Raw genomic sequence first — 18,967 nt, 5'->3', positions numbered from 1 at the left:
ATGCAGAGCGAGATGCAAAAGCAAATTTGTGTAAGTTCTTTATTTATGACAATATTTGTGTAAAAAAATACTAGTTTCAAGGTTCTTTTGAGTTTCATGCACACATCTATTTATCAACCACATCACACAGCAGCGAGACAAAGTCACACTTTGTCATTTTGGCACATTTAAGACAAAAGTTTCTTTTCATTGTTAATAATAAATGCAAATGGTGATGTGGTAGTACAAAACAAACCTCACTCTTAGTGTTTGGTTTACTGTAAAAACTTTTCTCACAAAGTGTCCCAAGAATGAACAAATAAATCAATCATATGCTTGGAAACGCCGACAAAAAAAAAAAAGCCTCCACTTTATCTTTTGACGATTAAAACAAGCTTAGTGTCAATACTGAAGTGGCAACAGCAGTGGAGAGAGACCTGTTATTTACTGACCAGCCACAACATGACCACCTGCACAATAAAGAGCTACATAAAATATATATTTTTACCAAGCAACTTAAATGTGTCAATTAAAAACATAACTTTACCTGTAGCGTACTGTAATTTGTCTCCTTGACAATCTCCGGCTGCACTGACACCAAAGATCATTTACATGCATCTGATCTGATTCTTGATTTCACGAGAAAATTGCTTGATAACAGGAATGCAATCACACTCATTGGATTTTTTTTTCATAGTTTGGCTGGTTATGCAACTTAGACTCAGATGCAATTTGTGTACTAAAATTAGAGCTTGGACTGGCACCCAAAATTGAATTGTGTTGACTTTTGTTTTGTGGTTGGCAAAAACTTTTGGTGCAGTACTACTGGTGGCCTGAACTGCCAAAAGAAAATAGTAGAAGAAATGGAAGAAATATAAGTAGTGGTAGTAGTAGTCATGGCAACTAATGTGTGATGTATTGTATTGATAGTTGAGCATAAAGCTTTCTTACGCCCCAAGATTTATGGTAGCAAAAAGCTCAAAAACAACCACAATTTTACTTTTGGCGAAGCAGTACTCTAGTTAAGAGCCATTTCAAACAAAAAGAAAAAAAATATCCTTAACACCACTCAGAGTGTGTGTGTGTGTGTGTGTGTTGAGGGTCAGAACGTGCTCCCCTCCCACGAATTTACGAACACAGCCTATGTTAAAGCAAACAGAAGCTCATGCTTGAACTGTTTCCATCTGTACTGCCACAAAGGGCTCTGGCATTCCTTTTTTGGAGCACTCTGAATAACCAAAATGCACATTTGAACAACGCTCTGAGTTTCCAAACAATCAGAGGGAAGCTGTGTGCAATCGGAGCGTACACACCCATGATTATGGAATGGAGATTTTCGGTGCGAGTCCAAGCTCTACTGTTCTTGATCTCAGTATTTGTAAAATTCATTTCCTCCAAAAATGTGACTTCATACTCCGGAGCTGTAAATATGGTAATGACAGATTCACACTACATACATTTGTACACAATATTTGACGTAGCTCTTGTATTGGCTATCATTATATTGTGTACGTTGCTTGGTGCATATTATGGCATTGATAGATAACTATTGACTACACAGACAAAGTCTCCGCAATGCTATTAATAAATGTAATAACATTGGCAAAATAACACAAAATTGCAAATTGTCGTTAAAAACTCAACAAAACAATTTACTCACATCCAACAGCTACATTTCCCTAAATGTAAACATAATGAAACGCTTGATAAAGTGCTGTTTTATATCTCAGTCAAATATCATTTCAACATTCATTGGCCTGATGTACTTTGTCCTATCTTGTAATACCCCCTTTTCACAAACTGCAGTAGAATACCTCTGTTGGTATGCTATCATCATCATCATCATCATCATCATCATCCTAGTCTTTTGATTCCATCTATATTTTACCCTTTGTCTTTTGGTGCCTCTCACGCATCATCACTGCTATTTGGACTCCCCAGGGTAGTGTCAGGAGGAAACAGTGGTGAGACAAGGTTCAGGTAGCCTTGTTCTGATGGCTGCTGCGTGGAGACAGATGCTCGCGTGCCATCCGATACATGCTCAAACTTGGTGCGGGAGACTGCCTCCAATAACTCCCAGGGGTCATAGGAACCGGACGTGAGGCTAGTGGACACAGATGTGAGACGTGTCTGGTGATAGAATCGTGGCAATTACAATAATGATTTCGCTCCCTTTTTACATTCATACCTTACGTTTGATGTTTGCATGATGCTGTCACAAAGAACTTTCTTGGAAGTCTGTTCAATTGAGATCATGAATGTGTTAAAAGTATTTGTAAGCAACGGATAGACACGCTGACACATGCATTTTCGACTGGTCAGAGGTGGGGTGAGGACAGTTAGTTTGTGTGTCTGAGTGTGAGCACACACAAGTGTGTGTTACCTCGTTGTTGTTGAAGGACTGGGCGTTCCTCAAGGCACGCTCCAAGGAGCTGACCTGATTGGACAGCCTCAGCGTTTGATCTTGTAGTCGCACGTTTTCTGCTTCTAAGACGATGACCCTTGGGGAGACACATCATTCAGTGTGTGCTTAACTACTACTACCACCACCACCACCACATAATTGCTCTTTAAGGGAGGTGAAGTCCTTATCAATGGCAAGGACGGTCAATATGTGCATTTGGTTGAAAGGTCAGACTGACACCTGTGTTGAACGGTGGATGCCGCCCTCATGCCATTGCTGCCCACTTCCTCCGCCTCACTTATCTTCAGCAAGAGCCGCCTCCTCTCCTCCAGAAGCTTTTCATTTTCCTCTATCACATTCTGGATGCTCTCCTTTTTCTGTAGGATTTTGTAGGTATTTGTTTGAAGTCTTACACAATTCATGATATACGTTTAAACAAGGACATGCTTCTAAGTTGGCTACACGTGATAGTGGCATGTGACAGCACAACACTTGACCTTGTTTGAGAGACTGCTGGCCAGGGCTAAGTCATTCTCCAGTTTCTGGATGGTGGTGTCCCGCTGTGCAGTGGCTTGGAGATAGACCTGCTTGGCCTGATGTAGTTTCGTCTTGTGTCTACTGTGTTTTTCATTGTACTTCCTAGTTGGAGTTGCAATGACGCTATTAACATGAAGTATTGCCATCTGACATCTCAGATCTATGACTCATCACAGTATGATCTTATATGGCTGTAAAAATGTGCGTGCTGAAAAATCGATCATGTATGGAGGACCAAAACTGCCAAAATAAAAAATGAATGAATGAAGGATTAAATAAATAAATAAATAAATAAATAAAGTGGAAAAAAATCTATCTTGTCAACTGTCACCACATTATTCGCCGACCCGCTCACTCAACCATTGAAAGGCAGTTTGCAACGGCGGAGTCCCACCCAAGACACGCTTTGGACCGCCCCCTCAATTGAGTAATATTTCAACCTGACAGAACGTCTGCAGGATGAAATAAATGAATGTGAGAGCAGAGTTTTTTATTGATTGATTGATATTTATTTCTATTTATATATTTATTTTTGTATTTATTTCCACATTTGTTTTTATATGTATTTTTATTTTTTGAATCTCATTTTTTAATTTATATTACTTTTATTTATTCATTATTATATTATTATTATATTATTATTATATTTAAAGGTGTATTGTTAAAAAGGTAATGTTAAATCTTTTTCTACATCATGCATGCTCTACCAATGCCCAGATGAGTACGAAGAGCCCTGAATGTTTTACTCGGACTTCACCTATCAGCTTTTATCTTCCCTTCCTGTGCGGACCCTCACACTCCACAGTTTCTTTGGGGAGGGGCAGAGTTTTTCTTACCTCGTTTGATGTCATGTCTTCAACTGTGGCTGTTGCTTTAAGATCGTGCACCATGAATGAGCCTGACACAGATGTTGCAGTTACGCTTTGGGCCAGAGGTGGCAGTCGCAAGCAAAAAAAAAAAAAAAAAAAAGGGACAAACTGCACAAAGATTCTTTAATTTTTTAACATTTTTTTTTATATCAGTTTTTATTTTTTCATTCATTTATATATATATTCATTTTTTTAATTTTATTTCGGCAGTTTTGGTCCTCCATAATAATGTTGCATTCCATGTAAGAAGAACATTTTGGTCTCACCTGACGTATGTATTCAGTTGCAGGAAAACCTGCTTGAGCTCTCCCTGCATTCTGTCACATTCCAGCTGACTGGCTGCTAGATCATCCTTCAGTCTGCGACAACAGGCTTGGTCATCTCTTATCTGAAAAACAAATAAGCATTTTTATCAGTCTGAACTGGACGTAAAGCACATTAGGTTTCTCCAAGAAGACACACTCGAGCGCATATATTATGCGGTACAAGAGTAATAAAAAGTGAATCAGGGATCCCGGTATTGAATAAAAACAAAACAGATGAATGAAAAAAAATGAATATGGTGACATTTTGTTTGACTTTTGGACTATAGTTGTCATTAATTGTAGGTCATGTTTTTCAAGCACAGTTCTTTCAAGGGTCCAGTGACCAATAGAATGACGATATTCCGTACCTCCACTCGGGCCTTAATAAGTTCCGCCTCCATCTGTTGTGCACGGTGGCCGAGTTCAGCATTAGTTCTGGTGAGCGAAGCCTCCTTCAACCTCAGGGAGCGTACTTGGTGCTGGAGCTCCTCTTCTCGCTGTTCTAAGAGCTTCCTGAAAAAGACATATGGAGGATGAGCCTGGTCAGTTTAGTTATGGTGATAAATGACATGTTCAAACAAGGCATTATGTTGGCATTCCTGCACTTTGTTAGGACCTTTTGATGTGGTCCTCCTGCTGCTGGGCTCTCAAGGAGGACAAGGTGTCAGATAGATCTCTGCTGTCCCGTTCCAGGCGAATGCTTTCACTGGCTCGAGCTTCCTCCATGCGCAGCTGGTGTTGCGTCGTCTTGAGCTGTTGCTGCAGCTCCACGACCTGACGTTACAATCAAATGCAACTGACAACAAGCCGGTGCTGCTCATAGCCTACCTAAAACTACAAACAACACCAGACAGAAATAGCTTTTTAGATGATGATAACCTATGACATACATTTTAAAATGAGCTCTTAGAGAGCAGAGATATCGACAGTGAAACGCAAGGTTCTGAATAGCTGAAAGGACCCAGATCCAGATCTTCTGGATCCAGGGGAAAAAGTGTAATATAAGTGTAGATATGCCCAGCAAATACGATGATCTGATGAGAGGGATTGAAGCATCTAGATAATATTAAAAATTTGTTTCCCTGTAAAATTAGTGCTAGGCAGCAAGAGTGAAAAAATGGTTAGCATGTGTGCCTCACACTTCTGACGTTTGGATTTGAATCTTGGCATTTGCATGTTCTCACGGTACTTGCGTTGGTTTTCTCCAGGTACTCTGGCATCCTCCCACATTAAAAAATAATAATAATCATATTAGGTTCATTGAAGACTTTATCCTGGATCAGGCCTACTTACCTTGCTTTGTCCATCTCTTTCAAATTGGTAGATTTAACAGAAAGCTTTTTGCCCATTATTAAGGATATTAAGTTAAAAAAAAAAATACCGTACTGATCTTAATTTCCTCTTTTTTTATAATAATGTGTCATGAAAAGTATATGAGAATATTCTTTGAAGAATAACATCACTAGCATCATAAAATAAAATCTAAATTAAAAATTGTGGACAGAAAGTTGAACCAACAAACAAATAGAACAACCCGACACTAGATTTACCCATCATCAGGACAATCACCTTTATTTGTCTTAAAGCAAAATATAGTGATCCAAAAATGGGACGCACACTGCCAGTACCTTTTTGTCAGCAGTAATGACCCGTGCCCTCTCGGCCTGCAACTCCTCTTGCAGACTGTTGGTGACGCTGCGGTTGGCTGAATTGCGTGCCAGCTCCAGCTCCAGCTCTCTGATTCTTTGTTGCTGACGTTCTGAACCGGCCATCTGAGTCTGAAGACTCTGCTCCACCTGGGCCAGCTTGGTCTGCGCCTGGTTCAGCTCTGCAGAAAGCTAAAGGAGACAATTTTATTATTAGCAACATTTCTTTGCATGTGGCATCCTGCATGCTACAGTTTAAGTGTGGGTACACACAAAGAAAATCGGGTTGTATTTGTCCTGATTTTGCCACTTTCCGATGTCCAACATCCGATAATCTTATGCCCTATGAGATGATCCTTAAGATTATCCTTGTCTGAGGTATGTTAAAAGTGGATTTGTCCCGAGAATGGGGCTAAAAATGAATTGGTCCGACAGGCTCAAATATTAAACGTGTTTAATATTTGTGATAAAAAATCTTCACGTATGTATGGTAAGCCAATTACACTACAGCTGTTTCACTCTGTGGATTGTGACATGAACGGAACGTAGCCATCATTTATCATCGCCATTATACAATGTGCCTGCATTCGCTCCTTCAGAAACACTAAGCAACCATCGGAGCCTACCCGGAACTTCAGAAGTGTCTTCTCGTCTTTGCGTTTGTGAGACCAGCTACGGAGGTTGACCGGTGCTTAAGCAGGATCTTTATGCGTGTGGTGCTCTGTGTTGAGATAATCGTATCAGACTACACACAAAATGACCAAAACTGTTCATTGCCTGATTTGCTTTTTTATGTGTGGGGCCTGTCACAGGTAAAAATAACTTTAAATTTGAAAAATCCCAGGCCTAGGGTAAGAAATAGCTGTCCAACAAAAACAAAAACAACCTTAAGTTTTTCATTGTCCAGCAGGGTGTTGTGCCTCTTCAAGTCCACGTTCTTCTCCTTTTCATAGCGCAGTTCTCGTTCTGCGGAGGTGAAAAGGTTCTGTACTCTTTGCAGGTCCTGCTTCAAATGCTTAGCCTCCTCTGCCCTCTGACTCAGGACTATGTTCAGGGACTAATGAGAGAATGATAGACATGGATGCTTGAGATGAAAATCATACAAATGCATTATTAGCGAGATTTTATCAGAGATCAAAGATTTCTTTATGATCTGATATGAATCGTTCATTATCGCATCAAAATAACTATCAGCTTTAGCGGAGGAAATTCAATGCAGTTACCTGATCCAAGCATTTCTCTTTGGTCTTCTCCACTGGACCAAAACCTGAGTCTAATTGAGGTGACTTCAGGTTGCTGCTAAGCGCTTCATTAACCAAACGGAGATGTCCCTGATGCTGCTGAAGTTGTTCTTTGATATGTTGAATCTCAAGCTCCAGTTTCTCTCTTTCAACTTCAACCTCCAGCTTCTTCTGGATGCTGTCGCTCAGTTTGGCTTGCAGCTCAGCAGTCTGCCGCTGCTCAGAGGCCATCTCATCTCTGGGCAAGCCAATATATGTAAGGCAAACAAGAAAGCTTTGCTGAGCCATCCTGTCACGTGCCAGTCCTTTCTCTACTTTCAGCATTTGCGAGCCATACCTAAAATTCCACCAACCTGAGTGTGTTGTGTTCTGTCTGAAGGCTGCTTAGTTCTTTGGTCAGCCGGTCAGCCTGCTCCTGCAGCTGCTCCACCTGTATTCTGTTATCCTGTAGGTCCCTTTGGGTGTGATCGCTGTTTTTGTGACGCTCCACCTCACTCTGGAGTCGACGGTGAGCTCGCTCCATCTGGGCTAACTGACAAATTATAAGCATGGTAATGAAATATATATTATGTTAAATATTCAATGCTAATGCTGATTTGATTGTTTTAAAAGAACTTTGTACTCAATCATAAATTAGTATGTGAATTTTAGCATAGAATGATATCTCAGTCCTGGTGCCCATTTGTTAATTTGTAAAAAATTAATTGGAGGAAGAGCCTGTAAACAGGTTATGCTGTGCTCATGCAACCTCCTGAACAGATGGGTTGGTTATAAAAGTTAGGTGGGAGGCTATGTTCTACTGCAGTTTCTTGTAAAAAAAATAAAAATAAGAATAAGAAAAAAAGCAATACTCAGACCACTCTACAGTACAAAGACAACAGCTGACAAACCTTCTGCTCCAAAACTGCCTTTTCCCCCTTGACCTGGTTGAGACCCTTGATCAGAGTTTTCCCTTGTTGACATTCAGTCGTGAGACTGTTGACCTCAAGTCTTAACTTCTTCAGCTCTCTCTCACCGATTTGCAAAGCCTTGGTTGGAATAAGAAAATGTGTAGTTTCCGTTTCAATTTTTACACAGTAAGAAAAACACAACACATACAACAAAGCCATTTACCTCCTTGTCTTTTTTCAAGGCAGCCTGAGCTGCACTGAGGTCTAGCTCTAGTTGTTTCCTCCAGTCTTTTTCCTCTGTCAGACGAGCTTCCAGCAAAGCCATTCTCTCTGGCCCACTGTCCCGTAGGTGCTTGATATATAGCAAAAAAGGAGCATGACACATTTGCTTTCGTTTTATTACAATATTAACTTTTCTACGCTAAACTGTCTTGATTCAAAGCTTGTACAGTTTCCATAACTTTATGCGAGAGGGTATATTGACATAATCAGTAGTGATTCAACTTTTAACCTTTAATTACAAGTCAGTTCATCACTTTTTACACAAATGTTTACATGTTGTCCCTCCATTAATCTTTGTGAAGGGATGGGGCAGAGGAAGACCCTGTTAAATTTTGGACTTGGATCCAGGATTTTGTTTTTATTTATTTTTTTACACTGTCCACAATTTTTTAGTAAATGATGTTTGCCGCTTTATGCAAAAGTGTCCCGTACAAAGAAACAACCAAATACACTGTATGTACATGCCCTCATTACAGAATGCAATTGTCCATCCATCCATCCATTTTCTTAGCCGCTTTTCCTCACAAGGGTCGCGGGGGGTGCTGGAGCCTATCCCAGCTGGCTTCGGGCAGTAGGCGGGGTACACCCTGAATTGGTTGCCAGCCAATCGCAGGGCACACAGAGACGAACAACCACACTCACAATCACACCTAGGGACAATTTTGGAGTGTTCAATTAACCTGCGATGCATGTCTTTGGAATCTGGGAGGAAACCGGAGTACCCGGTGAAAACCCACGCAAGCACGTGGAGAACATGCAAACTCCACCCAGGAAGGCCGAAGCCCGGACTCGATCTCACGTCCTCTGCACTGGGAGGCGGACGTGCTAACCAGTCAACCACCGTGCTGCCAGAATGCAATTGTAGTATATTTAAAAGCCTCAATGAGACTCATGCTCATGTACCTGTTGTCACACAGACATTAAGTGTTTCTTACCAGCTGTAAGAAGGATTCTGTGGATTTGACCTCTTCGCCATTCTTTAACAGCTTTTCTTGAGTTTCCTGCTTCTTCAGCTCTCCCTCAAGGTTTTTGATCTGCATAATCAATTCACATCTATTACTGACCCTGCAAGGAAAAGGCCCTAGACACCAACCTAAACTCTCTCACATTAACTAAAGGACTTGCATTACTTGGAAAACTGACTACCTTCCACTAAGTCCGTTAAAATATTAACCATCATTCTAACAGTATACAGTATTTTGCAGGTAGGATTTAATGCAGCTTGTTACCCGTCGATGTAATCCCTCCAGTTCTCCGTCATTTCGAAGCCTCTCATCCTTGCTGGCATTCTGGGCCTCGCCGAGCAAAGCCTCCAGCTCCTCGTTCCGTTCCTCAAGCTCCTCCTGCTCTTTGCGTAGCCTTTGGAGTTGACGCTCCAGCTCTCTCACCTGAACTAGTCTGTCCTCCATCACTGCATGACAGCTGACATAGAATGGTGATAGGGTGAGCCAATATAATACTATTGACAGAGAGACATTTGTTAAAGAGTTGATTTTTACCGTTTGTGAGTTGAATCAGATTCTTTAGTTGAAAAGCCAGACATGCTGTGTAGTTCACTGCAACTGTAGTTTTCCCTGACATCCTCTTTCAGGATAGCATTTTGGCCTGTGTCTCTTGTTTCCAGCTGGACAAACACAACCTGCTGTATAATCTCAATTTAAATATATTTATAATACAGTATACTATAATACTAACCTGCTCAAGAAGACTTTTCTTCTCAGACTCTAAAGAACACACCATCTCCCTCAGACTTCGGTTGTCAGCATCTAGTCTGTCACTTTGCTCTTTGGCCCGTTGCAGCTTCATCATATCTGGAAAAAATGACATCACCATGAACACAGCAAGGGTAATTCAAATGAACCAATGTTTTTTTTCTTTCTTCCAAATTTAGTTCCAGGACTGGTATCATCCATCTATTTTCTTCCACTTATCTGGAGTCGGGTTGAGGGGTATAAAAATATTCTTATAAGCGTGCCCTGGGTTGTCCCCGGAGCCTCATGCTCCCTGTGGGACCTGGAATTTTTGTGTCATACCTTGTATACATATTAGTTAGACTGTTGATATACAGTATTACTTCGATAACATTCATTATTTACAAGATCAAAGAATAATCACCCCCCCCCCCCCAAAAACAAACAAACAACAACATCGGTTTGCTGTCTAGTAACATTTACATGAAATAATATTAAACTCTCATGAATACAAACTATACAGTTTAAAACAATTGAGCACCAGATCAATGAAAAATACTCAAGTATAAATAAATGCCTATCTTGTTGCGGTAGCTGAATGTCAGTTACAAAATGTTCACAATCTCACCGCACTGTTTCAGTTTGTCCACTTCTTTCTTCAGAATTTCTAGTTCTTGGAGTGTTTCCTGAAGCTCAGACCCTGAGATGAAAACATTTTAATTTGTAAGGTACAAATACACTTCCTTTGCTTGAAGATGACTATAGAGACAAAACAGTTACAAATAAAAGCAGCCTGGAGAAAGGTACATTTGCTCAGCAGCTGGACAATCCGCACATGATGAAATGCAATTCATAGAGTATTTGCAACACACCACAGGGGTCTAGGCTGTTGCTTTTGGCCACATCCAGCTCATTGTTGAGCCTTCGGATTTCCTGATGAGCCATCCCGAGCCTGCTCGATGCCTCCTCCAAGTCACGCTCCAGCCGCCGGCGTTCATTTTGCTCGTGGCACAGCTCCTCACTGTGTGCCTGTTGTTGGACAAGATAGGCATTGACGAAAGGTGGATTAGACATTAGGCTTGGGAGGAGATGAAGTGGGTGTTGTTCTTAGAGACATGCATTTTGAAGATTGAGTTCATCATCACTGCACGCCTGCAAAGTAGTGAGGGCTATCAGATAACATGTTGTATTAGAATTGACCTGCACAAGTGCAACAACAAACAGTTTTTTCATGCTGGTGATTGCGACGTGCCCCTGCAGCCCATCAGTTTCCATCACTTACAAAATACTTCACAAGGACGTGTTAGTGAGAAAACCATTACTGTGGTCATGCAGGTTCCAGTAGTAACAAGCAATGCCACAGCGAAATAAGCCACAAAAGCTACTGCTCACGTGGATATTTTAAATCATACGTATGTTAGTTGAGTTATTTAGTCTTGAAGGGGGAACCTACAGGAGTAATATTGTTTTTGTTCTGAGCAGACCTGCGCATCCCAAACAGCTTCTTCCATGGAGTCTGGGATGAACCCTGCTGAGAGCAAAGACCAACGTGTACAGCAGCACGCCAAACAATAAATACAATTTAAAAAATGACAAAAGAAGTCCGAGGGAGGCTCCACACTGGTTTCTTTGACCAGCAGAAGAAGTTAGCTAAGTTCACGAGGTATCTGCGCCTGTACACATTGATAAAAAGACATGTGATTCTTGACATACCCACTTAAAAGGATCCAAATCGTGTTTGAATGCTGAGAAATGCTGTTTGAGAGCCTCAAGACAACAGGATATTGTAAAATATGAAGATAAAAAACCTTTTACAATTTATTCTAAGTAAAAGAGGAGACTACATTTAAATGCGTTTTTTTTTTTTTTTTTTTACGCAAGACTAGAACGGGCCCCAGATGACTGCTGGCTACACCTCCACTCATTGGTCAAAGAGGTTTACTTTAACCATAAACGTGACATACACATCTACCCACTTACAGAGATTAACAAGTAATTGTGAATTGAAATTGAGTGTGTGACTACTCAGAGTTGTTGAAATGCAAACAAAAAAAACTAATTTAAGAATAGAAATGCTGGTTAATATATAATCACACATCATAGACATTTTAAGATTTCATGCAAAAAAGCTCCAATCTGACGAGACACTTTGGATTACAGTGAAATGGTGTCATCTGATTGCATGATTTCTTGTCTTTGGTTGTCACGGCTCCATTACTTCAAAACGGATTTGACTGTATTCTAAATGGTACTTCTATTATGCACCATAAAAATAAGATGATGATAACAATAATGTTTTTAGTGCCTGGCAACTGTGTAAGGGTGTGTGTAAGAGAGTCACTAAATATACAGGCCGTTAGCAAAACTTACAAGTAGTGTGTTTTCTTCACCTGTATCGGGACATCCTTTACGTTGCTAGACAAGCTCTGCCTTTCCAGCATTCTTTCGGCAGCCTCGAGCCTCTCCAGGAGTGTTGCCCTCTCCACCAGTAGGTAAGCCACTTGCTCACTTGGGCTGCTCAAGCCTATCTCGCCAAGGTCTTCCTGCGCCAACATCTCTGCCAGCTCCTTGCTCTGAATCTCTAGAAGACAGGTTTTGTCGAACGTGACTGGGAAATAAGACTCACAGAGAACAGCAAGTTCTGCAAATAGTACTGAAACACTGAACAGTTGGACACCAACGTATTTTCAGGCCAATCCAGAAATTTCACCTGAAAGCTGAATATCCCTAAGATTTTTTGTAAAGAGTGTATGTTCACTGAATGAATGGTCTCACCTTGTTGCTGTCTGATGTGGTCGAGCTCTTGTTGCAGTTGTTCATTGTCTCTTTCATAGCCAGCTGTTATGCACTCACGCTGTTGAAGCAGGCCACGTATATGCGCAACATAGTTGTCCACCTCACAAACCAAAGGACACATTTCAACAAAAGTAACAAAAGCACTCAAGAAAAGCAGGCCTCTCACTAATTAAGATTATTTAGGGAATCTGTCCTAAAGTGTCAAACATAACAGCAAATAACTAAACAAAAAAAGTTCCTACAGGAAGAGGTAGGCATTGGTGGTGGTGGGGGGGAGGGGGGGTCAGACTCATTGCTGTTTGGACAAGCGAGACAGTCCTCCTGCTGAGTGGACGAGAGGACCGTCCCTGTTGTAGTCCAGTCAGCGATGAGTCTGATCTCCCTTACCAGTATCTACTTCTTCCACTAGGTTTGCACTTCAAAGCCTTGAACATTAACCTAACCGAAGAGGTAGATAAAATAATCCAACATGAACATTTACATGTGCAAAGTGCATTTCTGAACACAAAAGTGAGTAGGAACATAACTGCAAGTACAAAATGCGTAAAATAAATAAATAAAAATGTTTGTGTATTTGTGATGCGGGAAATCTTTTAATAAGTTACATACTTTCCATTGAAGAACAACGATAATGAAGTAAAATTGAAGAACAGAAGTCAATAATGTGCAACCAATCTGAATTGGTGATAGACTGAGAATGAACATGACAGTAACAAAGTAAGAAGAGTCTCACCTCCTTCATCTCGTTGGCTTGTTGGGAGCGCAAAGTACGCAGCTCCTGGGCAGACAGCTGCAGCTCCGCTTCAGTGTCGAGGAGCCGCCGCCAAAGGTGGTGCTGGCGCTCCTCCGGACTGGCCCCTGGTGGCAAACCATCCTGCTGGAGCCGTGCGGATATCTGGTCCAACTCCGTATGTACCTGACGAAGAAGGATGAAGCTGATTTTTCAGGATTCTTTTACTTAACTTTATAAAAAAAAAAAAAAAAAAAAAAAAAAAAAGCACATAATTCTGGATAAAAACGAATGCAATAACTTGTAACTGTCTAGTTTGTATGTGCATGATTAAAATAGTCAATTAACAAATTCACCCTTTTTTTCTGTACACTGACAAACTCAGCGTATAGACATTTTCTGTGCACTTTTAATGAAACCCTAAGATAGCAAAAGATGCCACCCAAAAGTTATGTCTAATTGTAAAGAAGTAATTGGGGTTAAGGAAGTACTGTATGCTGAAGTGATAAATTGGAATTCTAAGACCTCTGCATATTGGGTAGGAGCTAAGTTTAACCCAAATTGTTAGCGGAAGAAGTTACTTGCATTTTTGCTATGTCTGGTTGCTTTTAGAGCCTATCCCAGCTGCTAGCAACTGACAGAGGTCTTGTTATTTATTGACAAATGCAATTTTATGGGTTGGTAAGAAGAGACATCCTGTCCACATAGGGCTGTGCGATAAATCAATATCAATATGTATCACGATAGAAGACAGATGGTTCATACTAATTTTTTGAAAAAATGCTCGAACAAAATCTGCATAAAAAACCTGAGGGAAAGATTTCTCTCAAAATTATTCACACAAAAATGTTTTTCAAATTCACAAATATATTCGTGATTCACACATTTGTGTGCATTTTACCATGACTTATGAATTGTAAATATTCAATTTTGCTTGTGAATTGTTTAATATGCATTTGTAGATCAGCGGGTGCGCACATTTATTTTTGAGACAAATTTCACGCAGTTTCTCAATATTATTATGATTTTCACATCACACGCAAGTTACAAACATTTATATGTGGAAAGGACCGTCCCTCCTCCGTCCACTAGGAGGCAATGTTGAAAAAGAACAAGCCATCTCCCGTTTTTACATTTAAAAATTGGAAATTTATAAACGGAAAACAAGCTTCTATCTGATCATCTATCATGTGTTTATTTAACAAAAATCTATCATGTGTTTATTTAACAAAAATCGGGAAACTCCTTGATGGTTTGTTGTATATACAGTTTAAACTAACTATTAAGCAGCGCTAAACAGTTTTAGGAGGGTGCTGTGTCATTTACTGACAACTTGGTCTGATTCACGAATAGTGGGGGTTTACTGCACTGTATATTATCTACATCGTGGGGGGGTGGGCGAGTGTTCAACATAAGGCTGTCAGTGTTGTGGGGAGCTGATGCTGCTTTCAGGGAGTACATAGGTGATGACTACAACTTCAGGATGGCGTGCCAACACTAAACACCTGTTGCTGAACTCAATACTGTACTTCACAGGCCTTGTAACGCAAGATGGCCCCTCATGAGGCCCCAGTGACATGCAGCATATTGTCACAAGCTGTGTATCAGGTCTCAGGGGCTTGTTGTACTTAAACACTACACAAACGATTCTATATTACTGGAGGAAGGAACCAAATGACACGATAACAAGAATACAATAGTAACTAGACGGTCATGGAGGTGATGATATTCTTAAAAGTAGTAAAAAGATACAATGAATGTCACAAAAGTTGAATCAGTTACATGCATTACAACAGCCTAGGCAGTTAGGCAGTTAAAAGCAGGCACATCAACAGTTGAAATGTTTACCTCTTCGTGGTGCATCGTGACACATTAAGTTGTATGGAGCAGCATCTGGCAGGGATGGAATTTGGCTTCTGTGGTTGGAGGGGGGTGAAAAGCAAGATGACGATTTTTCCTAGCAAGTCAATTTAATTGGACGTCATGTTCCAAAGTGATCTTCAAAATTCCTCTTCTGCCCCATCGTTGCTGCAAATTATATGAAAGTTAACATTAATGTATGAATATGCGGTCCCAAAACCTGTGATCATTGTTAAAGAGGACTTGATTTAATGCAAAGCCTAAGAAGATTGAGATTAGTCCTGAAAGATCTACCGAAATGCTGAAGTAAAATTTATAGACCCAAGTAATCTCTATGATAAAGGCAACATGTATTGAAAGGCCTCATTTACCATTATGCACTTCTTGCAACCAATATGCTATGGGGTTAATTTATTTACTAACATTTTAGAATTTAGAAACGAGGGGGAGCAGGGTTTTCCCCCCAGCAAACTAACACACCACTTGCATTCCTTTTGCCCACGCAAGCTCAGCCAAGATGTGGTTTCACTCGGAAAGCACATTTTAAAACGTAACATTCCTGTGTTCGGTTTTATGTAGTACTGACACTGTACACGCATTCGGTGTAGTTAAGTGCTAGCAAGACGGTAAAGTGAGTTCCAAAGTTTGAATGCTGAGCTAAAGCTAACCCAGCTAACGACTCAGACTCCCTGGAGTCCGGCTGTCGACCGCCGTGGTAACAGAACACTTGGAAAATAAATACAACACTTGGGAGACGTGTTTTGCTAGCTGATGTGAAACGTTGTACTCACCATTCAGCGACAACTTTGAGCAAACAGTTGACGACAGGCGTGCTAACGTGAAGCGAAGTCAACTGGCTTCCACGAGCACCTTGGCAACGGAGCGTACCATTACTTGTCCGAGGGGAGTACTTGATTTTTTGTAAAAAATAAAAATAAAAAATAAAAATAAAAAAATGGCTCCGGTGCAACATGGCAAAAAATAAATAAAATATAAAATAAAACTATATATATATATATATATATACAGTACACGTAATGTTGATACATTTTGTTACATGTACATTAGTTGATATTTTTATTTATCATATTTATTAATGTGATGAAATATTCAACTGATTTAAATAAATTATATTAAATAAATTCTATAACATAATTCAAATTAAATTTGGAGTATTTTTTTAATCATGTTGCTTCTCAGTTTCTTAATGTGCTCTGAAATTAAAGGGGCAGTAAGCAGTTTTTTTTCTTATGAAATAACCACACCTGAGGTCATCAGAAAAATAAAGCATGATCGATGAGGTGTCATTTATTTGCTGTGCACTCTTTGGCACATGCTGGTCACCAACGCACGTTGATGTAAGCTTGGGTTTAAGGAGCTTTGCTGACTTTTTGGGAATATCCATCTCTGGAAAATAAATGAAATGCCCATCTCTCATTCTAGAATAGCTCGGCAAGACTATCAAACAGAAGGCAAAGAGACCACAGGCAGCTTAGAGGATTCAGAAGTAATGCAGAATTAGCAACATTTCTGTTTCTTTAGATTTTTAATTGTTTGTATTTTCCAAAATATACAACTTTAAATCAATAAATGTAATATTATAGTAACACTTTTATGAATAAATCATGCTACCAACATAACAGCCTTGTTGACATGCTATTGTTAGCTTAGTATTGCTAGTGATGTTATTTTGTTGAAGCTGTACATTTTTTTTTTATACAACTACTGGTACACATTTTCATAGTTGCACCCCATGAATCAAACGCGACAGAGGGATCGGTGAAGTGAAGTGAGGCTAAAGTAAACTCTGTAACCTCCCCCTTTAACGTACTTTGTAGTATAAATATTTACATTTATGATGGACAAAATGGCATACTTCCCATTTTTTGAACACTTAATAATAATAATAATAACTCTTTGACCGCCAAAAACGTTAAATAATGTTTAGTAAAATCCTACGGAGGAGTGCCAAAGACGTTAAAAGACGTTCACCAAGTTTTTTGGGTTTTTTTTTGGAAACGGGTGGAGGAAAGCCTTGGCCAGCTGTGCTGAAAGTATCAAGCAGATCTAGTTCGTATGACTATTTTGGGCCCCTAGATGGCAGCGATGACTCTCTTTGGACAAGATCGGGTAGGCGTCAGTAGTAGAAGACGTGAGGCGGAGCTAGAGTGTTGAGGGGACAATGGCTGAGAAAGCGAAAATGGCGACCGGTAGCAAGCAGCTCACGCTTGATCGTTTTTTTCAAAGAAGAGAAGCATCAACCAGTGCTAAAGATCACATTGATGACGACGATGATGATGATGGTGACTCCGAGGTTGACGCCGAAGTTGGAAGCGTTGACGCGGCGGCTATGATCACGTCATAAAGCCTCACCGGTTAGCGATGCTAACGCCGGAAAACGCGGAGCACAACCGAACACTTCTGCTCAGGCGGACGTTCAATCGGACGACGAAGAGTGCCCCGAGTCCAATGCATATTCATCGGAGGAGTGGGTAGTCTGATCACGGAGAAGACACTGGTTATGGACTACAATGCCACCATGAATGGAGCGGATAAGATGGATCAGAACATCTCTTACCACCCGGTATAGGAACTGAAGGACATGAGGAAGTCAGACGTAACACCACCGTAACGTCACCGTATCATGTTCCTGAGAGTAGAGTTGATGGCAACATGGCCAAACTGCAGTATATACTTGCTATTCCCCGGAAAAAAAAGCCAGCAAGAAAGTGTAGCGTCTGCACGCGAAAGGGCCATCGCAGTGAAACTAATCTGTTATGCAAATCCCGCTGCGTCCCCTTGCATGCAGGGTAGTGTTACAAAAAGAAAAACTGTATTTGAAACATCCACACAATTGTAAATATTACCACGGTTGCACACATTTGTAAATAGTTTGCCAAATTGTTTTGTCAAATTGTTACACTGTTGAATGTAAATAAACGTATTTTGCTATCAAAAAACACTTTTTCATTGTTGGTGGTAGTGTTTTACAGAAGCAAAGCACTGTTTAGGTGTTTGTGGCATCATTCATGGGGAAAAAAGGTGTCAAATTCACTTGAGTGCATGAAATAATATCGTTTCACAAAAAGCTTGATTTCTCCGTATTTTGTTTCAAAACAGAGCATTTGGGTGAAACTAACCATTTTCTATTGTTGATTACTGAAAAACGGAATAGGGTAGAAACAAACTTTTTTTTCTGATGAAAGATGAGAGTCCAATCTTTCATTTGGTAGTATGTGTGTTTCCATAGTCCAAACACAACATTTTCTGTGGACCTTGAAAGATCAGTCAAAATGCTTAAATCGGCTGGCACCCACGGCATCCCTTTTCTGAAAACGTCTGGCAGTCAAAGAGATAATAATAATAATTAACAAAAAACAATTAGTTTAGATTCTGGGCCATTGTAAAATGTGTGAGATAAGTGGATAACCATTTATTAACCAGTTATTGCAGAATATAGTGTACAGTAGATTGAGCGTGATACCCACTGGGCACTATTCTAAATCGAGTTTTGTGTTTTTGTGTCATTTCTACATGCTGCCAAGTGCCAATGGGTGTGTCCAGCTGGAGTCTTTTTTTTAGAGGGCGTTAGAGTTATCCTGTGGTGTATATCGAGGCGGAGAAAAAGGGAGCTCTGTTGTGCACAGAGGAAATGGGCGTTTGCCTTGGAAAGTTTGGATGGAGTGAGTGGGAAAAGAAAATGGGTGTGGCAAGCCCAGAAAAGAGAGGACCACCTA

General features: G+C 40.3%; 1 protein-coding gene across 2 annotated transcripts; it reads right to left on the bottom strand.

The window, feature by feature from the left end:
* Nucleotides 1–25: 25 nt before the first annotated feature.
* ccdc30 (coiled-coil domain containing 30) lies at nucleotides 26–16,102 on the bottom strand. 2 transcript variants are annotated; one of them, XM_077579564.1, is made up of 25 exons: nucleotides 16,022–16,102; nucleotides 15,219–15,398; nucleotides 13,374–13,556; nucleotides 12,620–12,740; nucleotides 12,235–12,425; nucleotides 10,717–10,873; nucleotides 10,473–10,544; nucleotides 9,849–9,964; nucleotides 9,653–9,777; nucleotides 9,383–9,575; nucleotides 9,089–9,187; nucleotides 8,095–8,223; nucleotides 7,872–8,009; nucleotides 7,335–7,513; nucleotides 6,964–7,219; nucleotides 6,627–6,797; nucleotides 5,723–5,932; nucleotides 4,711–4,868; nucleotides 4,463–4,607; nucleotides 4,056–4,177; nucleotides 2,881–3,022; nucleotides 2,624–2,760; nucleotides 2,363–2,480; nucleotides 2,168–2,217; nucleotides 26–2,083 (listed from the first exon to the last, which is right to left on the bottom strand). In XM_077579564.1, the coding sequence occupies exons 2-25, from the start codon at nucleotides 15,231–15,233 to the stop codon at nucleotides 1,888–1,890; spliced, it is 3,423 nt and encodes a 1,140-aa protein (XP_077435690.1). In that variant the 5' UTR covers nucleotides 15,234–15,398; nucleotides 16,022–16,102; the 3' UTR covers nucleotides 26–1,887. The 2 variants fall into 2 exon arrangements, with proteins under 2 accessions (XP_077435690.1, XP_077436523.1); XM_077580397.1 differs by lacking the exons at nucleotides 12,235–12,425; nucleotides 12,620–12,740; nucleotides 13,374–13,556; nucleotides 15,219–15,398; nucleotides 16,022–16,102 and adding an exon at nucleotides 11,298–11,361.
* Nucleotides 16,103–18,967: the final 2,865 nt, after the last annotated feature.

The sequence above is a fragment of the Vanacampus margaritifer genome, chromosome 1, assembly GCF_051991255.1.
Source record: "Vanacampus margaritifer isolate UIUO_Vmar chromosome 1, RoL_Vmar_1.0, whole genome shotgun sequence".
Classification (NCBI taxonomy): domain Eukaryota; kingdom Metazoa; phylum Chordata; class Actinopteri; order Syngnathiformes; family Syngnathidae; genus Vanacampus; species Vanacampus margaritifer.
The sequence above is the reverse complement of the archived record's forward strand: the minus strand, read 5'-3'. Positions and strand labels throughout refer to the sequence as shown.

Coding starts and splice junctions, on each gene's coding strand:
- ccdc30 (XM_077579564.1), bottom strand. Junction 10,545..10,716: donor CAACAGCCTAGACCCCTGTG/GTGTGTTGCAAA, acceptor TTTTCATCTCAG/GGTCTGAGCTTCAGGAAACA. Junction 9,188..9,382: donor TGGAGGGATTACATCGACGG/GTAACAAGCTGC, acceptor TTGATTATGCAG/ATCAAAAACCTTGAGGGAGA.